This window comes from Sprattus sprattus (genome assembly GCF_963457725.1).
Source record: "Sprattus sprattus genome assembly, chromosome: 4".
Lineage (NCBI taxonomy): Eukaryota > Metazoa > Chordata > Actinopteri > Clupeiformes > Clupeidae > Sprattus > Sprattus sprattus.
Genome location: NC_137923.1, coordinates 46,492,244 through 46,501,694, shown reverse-complemented (window position 1 = coordinate 46,501,694; position 9,451 = coordinate 46,492,244). Strand labels below are relative to the sequence as shown.

Below are 9,451 nucleotides of genomic sequence, written 5' to 3'. Positions count from 1 at the left end.
GTACGTTATATACGTTAAAAAATAACCATGTCCTTCTGTTCCTTGAAGCTCCTACCTTTAAGAAAAGGCATACATTTTGAATAGCATCTGTTGTTCTTGTGAGATTAAAAATATTAAAATAAAATTAACAAATGAAATATATGTAACAATAGCAGGTGTTTGCTTCATTACCAAGTTTGCTACATTTGCAAATGTAAACAGTTTGTCAGAGCCTAGCTCACGGGCCCTTTACTCGAATGCAAAGTCATTGCTGCATATCAACATACCAGGTAGAAAATACTTTGTACAATATATCAGGCACTGATATAATGATTATTCTTATTAACATCTTAGAAAATATATTGTTTTTCTTATTCTTCTTTGTATTCCTTCCCAAATTTCTAGTGATATCAGTTTTCCATCCCAGCAACTAAGGCAGCAGCTTAAAGTATTGACGGATATCTGTGACCCCCCCCCCCCACCCCACTCAAAAAAACAAACAAAAAAACAATGCACCTCTAGAAATGAACATTGTAAGATAGAACAAAGGACACCTAGTACAATGTTAACTGGCGACAAGTACGTCTAAACTACAGAGGGTCTCTATATCAGCCGTGCACGTTCCCTGAGGACGTCTTCGTTATTCTGAATTTAGCTGAGGACGTTGTCACTTATTCCGTGGCTTTCAGGACAGATGACTACCAACACCTGTCTCGACCCTTTGCCCCCAAATATGAAGCCCTCCAACCTGGAGTCACTGAAGGTACGAGAACATTTTGATAAGTGACCTCTCCCACTGGAGAAAGGTAAGGGAGTACAAAATAATAATAATAAAAAAAAACAATAACAAAAAAACTCAAACCAATAAAAATAAATCTGCTCATGTACCTTTCTTGCTGGACTGCTCTACAAGTCTCAGGAACTGAGGAGGGAAAAATAAACAACTTGTACCATTGTCATTAAAAAGCATTTGTGTCTTCATAAAAATGTGGAAATTGCAAATAGCTTTTTGTAGTTCATTTGTTTTCAGCTCGTAATGAACTCCCAACAGTTGTCTAGGACTCTCGTGTCTTATTTCCCATTTTGAAGACTGAGGCACCGCAAAAGACGGGCAGCGCAAGCAGTCATGGCACATTTGTGGATCCTCCACTACTTCTTTATGTCTTTTTACTCGGGTGGGTAAAAGGGCCGGATGGGACAGAGCGTGAGCGGGGGGTTTTAGGATGATGGGAGGATGTGCTCACTGTTGAGCCACTGTCTCCACTGCGCCCCCTGCAGTTCATGCTGAGCGTTGTGTGCTGGAGGGGTCTGGACATCCTGAACTGAGAAGGCTCACTCTTGTGGGGGGCTGTCGCCTGGTGCCGGCGCTGGCATCGGGGTTGAGGCGGCTGACGGCGGCTCGCTGGCTGGCCGGTGGAGGCCCCTCTGTATGTGTGTGGTGAAGTCGTACTTGTCAGTGCAGGCGTGAAGACAGATGCTGCACTGGAAGGGTCCCCCGTCGCCGTGGCAACTCATGTGCAGGGCATACATGACCTCGTCCAGGAAGAGGATGCCACAGCGGACGCACTTGCTGGACAGCTCATCCTGCGTCCCCTGCTCCGCAGTCTCGGGTTTGGCTTGTGGTGGCGACAGAGCCCTCGGGGAGAACTCTTCCACCTCGTTCGATGGTTTAGGCTGCTTCTGTTTCGGCTGCTCGCGCTCTTTCTCCATAACTGCAGCGGGCGAGGAACGTTTTTCAGGGGTCCTTCTTTCCACGACGATGGCAGGCGGTGTTAGGGTGAGGGGGATCGATGCACCTGTGCCTGCGCCGTTGGGCGTGACTGAAGGGCTGGGCTTGGAATGTTTGATGGCCAGGTCCAGGGGGGTGTCGCTGTCGGGGCCAGCGGAGGACGGAGGAGGCTGGGGTGGAAAGTGAGGAGGGAGCCCGAAGGGGGCATAAGGCACAAAGCTTTGGCACGGGTTGGGAAGGCCGGGCACGGAGCCCAGGTAGTGCGGATTTCCCGGCACGGACATCTTGTACTTAGTCCAGAAGCGAAGCCAGTCAGTCTCGCTCTGCAGGTCATTGTGGAGGAAGGGCAGGCTGAAGAAGGGATACTGGTACTTCTCGATGGGGCTTCCCGGGGGCGAGTAGCTGGCCTGCTTGGACGGGCGCATGTACTTCTCAATGGGGCTGCCACGCTCGGAGCCGCCTTTGCCGCCGTCTGAGCTGGGGGCGAGGCCGTTGCCCTCAACAACCAGTGGCCCTCCATCCGGTGGGCTCTTGTGGAGATGCAGTGGGGGCATTCGCTTCTGGATCTCCAGGGTCTGGTTGACCAGGAAGGCGTGGGTGGAGCGAGGACTGGGGTGGCTTTTCAGCCCCATGGCTGAGGAGCCGTAGCTCTCGTACTTGCCCAGCGGTGTGTGCGGGACATCCGAGCGTAGAGGGGCGGGGGTGTCTGGGCCGCTCGAGGGGGTCTGTTGGTCGTCCGGTCGACGCTCTAGGGGGCTGCCGTTAAGGCACTCCTCGCTGTTGATGCTGCGCTGCTGCTTGGAGCCCACAGAGTCGGACGGGAGCGTGTCGGGGTTCAGGCGTTTCCGCGTTCGTCGGCGGATGATCTGCTCACCGTTGTTCTGCTTGATGATGTTCAGTGGCCTCGGGGTCTGCGATCGAGAGAGAAAGTGAGATGAGAGGAGAGAGTGGGAATACAAAAATCATAAAACAATCATCAGGTACATCGTTTGTGATTATGTTAACATTATATCTTCATATAATTGTCATAAATATGCCCGTGGCAGGGTTTGTAAACTATGTATGTGAGAATGCAAAGTCAGTCTCCACTTTTGCCTCTTCTGCAGGTCCAACTGCTGCCACAGCTGGACAGACAGGTGAGGCCGGAGCGCTTTGACTCGAGTCTATATCGGTCCTGCCGAGACAGGCTTCAGCGCCTTGCTGATTCCCCATTAAGACGCCACGGGAGGTAGCTCAAACAGCAGGGGACTGAGTCAGTGGCAGACACCCTGCTCACCTCAACACTGAACTCGTCCCCCGTCCCCCCCCCCCCGGTACCAACTCTAATGACACCGACAGAGGCGATCCGAGGACCTGTGGACCTTGCAACACGCTGGCAGAGTACAGATGGAACTAAGCGATGCTAGTCCAGTTGCTCAAACCTTCGGGGACCAGGCTGAATCTGTTCAGCTTAAATTAGCAATGGTTAGCTTCATAATCAGTCATCAAATCTCAATGAATAACACTGTTGGGTTGGACCTGCATGGGCAGATTGAATAGGGCAATGCAAGACAAGAAAAAGAGAAAGAATGAAAGAAATAAAAGAAAGAGAGGATGGAGAGAGAGAGAGAGAGAGAGAGGGATTGAGCTTGTCCAGCTGCTTCTCTCAATCTGTTGGTTCTTTTTTTCCTCCACTCACACCAAATAAACCGAGCGCATAACCTCCCCTGCTGGAATGGCTCTATATCAACTGCTGTCAGGAAGCTCCACTCCAGTTCAGGGGAAATTGTGTTGTTGAAGAGACGCAGGGCTGAGGGATGTAGCATTCTGTATCACAGCCCCGGACTCAGCAGATGAATCTTGAAGAATTAGAGACTGCAAGGGAGGGATTAGATTTTGGACCTGATAGTGGTCTGTCTAGTCATGATGTGCCGGCCGAGGCGTAAGCACATCTACGGCCCGGGGGGGAAATGCTGGCGGAGGAGGATGAGGAGGAGGAAACGTCAAGAGACACACACACACACACACACACACACACACACACACACACACACACACACACACACACACACACACACACACACACACACACACACACACACACACACCTCCCATGAGGAGACCTCAGAGATTAAGGTGAGGAGGATCCTACAGCCTCATTCATCACGAATGGGTCTTCTGGCTTCCCTTTGTCTCATTCTGTCTCTATCCAACTCCCTCTGTAGGTCATTATAGCCATACAGGACTCATGCACTCTGGTGAGGAAGGACAGGAGATATCTACACATTGTTCTGCTCTGCTTCTACATTGTTCTGTTCTGCTTCTCCATTGGGAGGGAGGGAGGATGGGAGAGAGAGAGAGAGAGAGAGAGAGAGAGAGAGAGAGAGAGAGACAGAGACAGAGAGAGAGAGAGAGAGAGATAGAGAGAGAGAGGAGAAAGAGAGAGCAAGGGAGCGGGAATCACCAGCAGCCAAAACTAATTGGGAGGCCAGAAGGGTTATGTAGGTGTAGCCTTTATTTTTTTCTTTGATTCATTTCACTCCATCGCTTTTGGTCTCTACCACTCCCATCGGGCAACCTTCATCTTAGCGTTCAATGTGCGTATGACAAGGAGAAGCAAAGTGGGAGAAAGTGAGAGTATAAGGGGGGGGGGGGGGGGGGGCAGGGAGTGACAGAGATAGAGAAAGAGAGAGAGGGAGAGAATGTGATGGGATCAGATTGCCCCCGTCTCCCTCCTTGACTTTGAGGGGCGCAGAGTCCCTGTGGAATCAATCCCACACTGCGCGGCCGGTCACCTTTTGTGCGAGTGGAATCCGTCGACAGGTTCCCAGGCGAAAGAAAAACCAATCATTTCGGAGAACCGAAAGAGGAGGGGAAAGGAAGGAGAGGAAAGGGGATGGCTGGGGGCAGGAGGGTGGCGGAGATTCCAACCACAGCACAGGGAAGAACTGGGTGGGGGGTGGTGGTGTGGAACCAGGAGTGGTACAGATCTTCCACCAGTTACTAACTTTCCTCTTCTGTCCCTCCTCTAGGCGGAGCCAGTGATTTATTCGGAAAAGTAGCCCAGAAGCCCGTCAAGCAGAGAAGAGCAGAGTGTCTGATCTCACACTGCCCTTCATGCTGGAGGGAAGTAGGGAGGAAGAGAGAGGAAGAAGTGTGTGGGAGGTGTATTTTTGGACAAATGTTTGCTTTGTTAAGAGACGGGAGTGGTATCAGTTCAACAAATCTGCGCACAGCTGCCTTTTGGTTTAGCCGTGGCGGGAGATGAATGTGGTGAGAAACGACTCGTCTGTGTCAGGAAGGCGTCGGGACAGTTTACAGGAGAGAGAGAGAGAGAGAGAGAGAGAGAGAGAGAGAGAGAGAGAGAGAGGAGAGGGGTTGGAGTGGACCCCCCGCCCTGTTAGGCTAGGGAGAGAGAGAAGACCAGAGAGATGTCTGGAAAATCTGACAAACAGAAAGAGTGCCCTCTGCTGTTGGGCCAGTCCAGCCCTCTGAAGTCACAGACAGGGCTTCCCTTCTCTTTCATTTCTTTTCCCCCCACCTGCCATCTTTCACTTCTCCCTTTTTCTCTCTCAATATTCCCCAATTGTCTCTCCCTATTCCCTAACTCTCTCTCCCGCTCCCCCATTCTATATTTTTGGACAGTGTCAAATAAAACACATCCATGGAGATCTATCCCCCAAGCACACACAACACAACACAACACAACACAACACAACCACACACACATTTTGTCTCTCGTTTCTTTCTCTCCTCCAGAATTGAACATATCTGTGTAACCATAGAAATCTCAGCTGTTTCAGTGAGAGTGTTGCTGCTGTCTTTTGTTGAAAGATTTCAATGCGTGGCCTCCAAGTAACAACAGTGGAAGATCTTTCACAAAGTGGAAAAGCAACCCAGGCCAGAATGGAGATAGGCAAGAGTAAGGATATTTTTCTAAAAGAGGAAGGCAAGACACAATATTATGACATTTGATATAGCAGATGAGCCAAGCAGATGGAAAGAAAAACTTTTTAGTGGTAAAAAAGTGGTAGCAACACAGCATATAGACTACAACTCCCAGATTAGACCATTTTTTGTTAATGTGGTGCTGAATACCAAATCAAATCATGTGGAGATAAGTTCATTATTTCTCTCCCGACAATTAGACGCTTTGAAAGTCAGCTTTCATATTGTGTGTGACTGATTGCAGATTCCACCTTGCACACACGTACACCTTGTGCAAAGCAAACCTGGAGCACAGGAAATCACTCGGAAAAGGACATGACATTCTCCATGGTCTACTTGACCTGTGGGTAACACTTTTCTTCTTCATCTCACACAGTAAACACACAAGACAACTCACATTTGCTGCTGCCTACATCCCCCATCTCCGTGTCTAAGTGATGACAAAACGGCCTCCACAGCTCTCATTTACCGTGTAGGCAACAGGGAACATTTCATCAAATTTGGGGTTTCATTTAAAAGCAACGCCATTTTTCAATGTCATTTCAATACATGGGTACTCCATAGTGTGTACTAAAAATGGATAGATGTCTACATGTTCCTCACATCTTTGTGCATGTCACAGTCATCTACTGCCAAGCATTAAATAGGCCAATATTATGATCACACACATTTATAGGCCATGTAGCATTCATGGCTTAATTTCCCGTGAAATCACTAATAAAGTATGTCAAGTGATAATAAAGTGGAGATGTCATAGAAAATACAGTCTATTGTGTTATAGTTAGTGGGGGAAGAATGAGCCTTATTGCAGTCTTCATATCACTTTGTGATGGACTGAGCTGCTATTCCCAAATTTAAACGTCAACACCTTGACACCCTACCGAGCTATGAAATGTTCTTTCAAAAGTTCAAACAGATCTGAACCACTTTCTCCACTTGAATTACATTCTTAATGTGTTTTTTTCACTCCTTTCTTTCCCAGGCCGTGTAAAAAACCTGGCCCATCTATAAAAGACGGAGACAATGAGCGAGCAATCAAGCCTTGTCGGTACTGGGCTGAGTTTTACTGTACGCGCCATATTGAAGCACACATCCGGCATGTTCCTGACAGGCCCTGGTTATTAGTAGACAAAATCAAAGAGACATTTATTGTTGCAGTGTGTTCTGGCACGGGGAGACCTGTGCTCGAGTTAGGCCTCGCTGCAACTCGGTTTTACGAGGTGCCATTATGAAATGATTTCTGCACGGCGTATAAAGTTTTTATTTAAAAGTATAAAAATACTACTGGAACGCCTCTGCCAAGACATGAAGGACAAGGGGTGGTGGTTGGGGGGGGGGGGGGGGGGTTGCCGCCTTGTAACGATGGTGTGCGAGTTGAGCCCAATTAATTATCCATCGGCGCTGAAACGTGCCACTGTCTGTTGGTCCGTTCTACCTGAACCTACCTCTCTACCTCTTTCTCTCTTTTTTTCCCCTTTTCTTTTTTTTCTGGATCCCCTCTTAGAAAGCCACAGTGGCAAGAATGAGTCAGGCCCTCCACCAGGGGAGCCCCGGCAGTCACACTTAAAAACAAACAAACCAATCTCGCAGCCAACCACCGACCTAGGAGCAGAAAACCCCACAGACTCAAGAGTGCCCTTCTCTCGCCCATGTATTAGCTGCTAGCAAAGAGTGACTTGGTACAGCCTGATGGTCTACTGCATACACAATACCAAAAGGAAGGGAAGCAGGGACAGAAGGACACACACACACACACACACACACACACACACACACACAGACACACACACACACAGACAAACAAAAGAGCTCGCATACTAGCAAGTAGCTCTGCATGTTCCATGGGTGTGGTGCAAATCATGATAGTGATGGTGTGGACATTTGCATTACTTCACAGAATTCATTGCACATGAGGCATAAGCCATATATGCACATTGCTGTGACTACAATATAACAAAACAACTAAATTAAAAACCCGCAAACACAAAAAAAGAGTTGTAATTACTTATTGGCAAAGTGTGCTCAAATACGAAATAAAAAATGCTATGTCCCCACATTTTTCAAGTAAATAAGGCGGAGGCTATGTAAACATAAACAAACACCCCTTCAACACATTTCATTAAGCTGTGCAATCAATAAAGCATGAAGAAAAATCTTCCAATAGCAAAAACACAAAATTCAATTTGTCTTTTCCCCCTGAATAGAGCTTCAAACTCATTCTAGGTCAGCGTTGAGAAAGGAAAAAGTGCTGACTAGAAACCACACCACAGGGACTAAACCCAGGGCTCTGATAGTATGACCTGAATATCTGTAAGAGAGAGAAAGGGCCTGAAAGAGAGGTATCATATTAAGCCGACAGAACAGAGTTTTATAGAGAGAGTGGGGCAGAGAGAGAGAGGAGGGAGAGAGAAAGAAAGAGAAGGATGGAAAGAAGAAGGGGGAAACAGAGAAAGAGAGGGAGGAGGACAGGGTGCGAAGAATACAGAAGGAAAGAAATGGAATGGGGGAAGGAGAGGAGAGGAAGAGTAGGGCTGAAGAGAAAGAAAGAAAGAAATGGAATGGGGGAAGGAGAGGACAGGGAGAGTAGGGCTGAAGAGAAACTGTGGTGGGCCTTGGCAGTGGTGGGCCAGAGGCCCGTTTCTGAAACCACCAGGTGGCATGGGTCCTGAAAGGGGGCTGTTTGTGGCCGGGACCCGTGGTGCCTGGCCTGGCTCAGCTCTTGCTCCTGCCCCCCAGCGACCACACTGAGTCAGGGAGCCTCCTGTGTGTGAGCTGGGGCTGGGGCCGGGGCCGTTTGCCACCCAGGCAGCCAGCCCAGACGCCCCCGAGCCCTGCGCGTCAACGCTTCCAATGATTGGGGCGGGTGTGGAGGGGAGGAGGGGGTGTAGGAACCTCCAGCCAAACCCATAAAGACATGAGAACTTTCAGACGCTACCCAGCTCCAATTGAGTTAACGCACATTAAAAAAAGGAAAAAACGCCTTGGCTTGCGACTGACGCGCGTTATGTGTGCACAATACCCGTCCTTGTGTTCTGTGGGGAGAGAGGCTAATTCCTCACGTTGTCAAATATGTTTACCCTAATGTTTATCCAGACACAATTTCAAAGGGGGGGAGAACACTAGAGCATTTGAAGGTTTTTTTTTTCAGAGAGCGAAGCCTTAAGTATGAGCGAGGCAGAAAAACGAGCCGGGGAGGAAAAATAAATACATTTGCTCATTGGGATCAAAAATTGACGTTTCTGAAGAAGGCGTATGTAAAGTAAATCCAATTGTAAAATCTCGTCATGATTGAGTCCAGAGTGGAGTTTGTTTGCAGGACATGGGCCACTGGCCTTCTCCATATTGCCTGACAGAAACACACCAATAATCAAGAACTATAGTACGAGAGAAGAGGCAAATAAAGACACAACTCTCCATGAATCAGGATATGTTGATGTGATTTTTGAAGTGGAATAATTTTTCCATGTGACACACACCTGCCACTCAAGACGTCAGGCATTGACACTGGTGTGATGGGAAATACTATCATGTTTTTCACTGTACTAGACAGAAGCTTCGAGAGCAACACTCAAGGAAGACGTTGTGTGTAACTCTGTGTGTGTGTTTGTGTGTGTGTGTGATTGAATTGTAAGGGGAAAGAGGAGAGAGGAAGACAAGGAGAGAGAGAGAGAGAGAGAGCAAGAGGCAAAAGAAAGAGAAAAGGAGTGAGTGTGAAAGAAAATGGTGTGCAAGTGTGGAACAATTCCACAGTGTGCGTGATAGTGGCACGGTGTTAAATGCAACAGGACGTTAATGCTTCCCTGTGTCCTAGTGTGT

General features: G+C 48.3%; 1 protein-coding gene across 1 annotated transcript in view; it reads right to left on the bottom strand.

Moving 5' to 3' along the window:
* Window positions 1-1,299: 1,299 nt before the first annotated feature.
* trps1 (trichorhinophalangeal syndrome I) overlaps window positions 1,300-9,451 on the bottom strand; it is a gene marked incomplete at its 5' end in the record, with an annotated part of 69,688 nt that continues 61,536 nt past the window's right edge. The window contains one exon of the mRNA XM_080838136.1: window positions 1,300-2,619. Within this exon, the coding sequence (XP_080694262.1) occupies window positions 1,312-2,619 (1,308 nt within the window). The 3' untranslated portion in view covers window positions 1,300-1,311. The remainder of the gene's footprint in view (window positions 2,620-9,451) is intronic.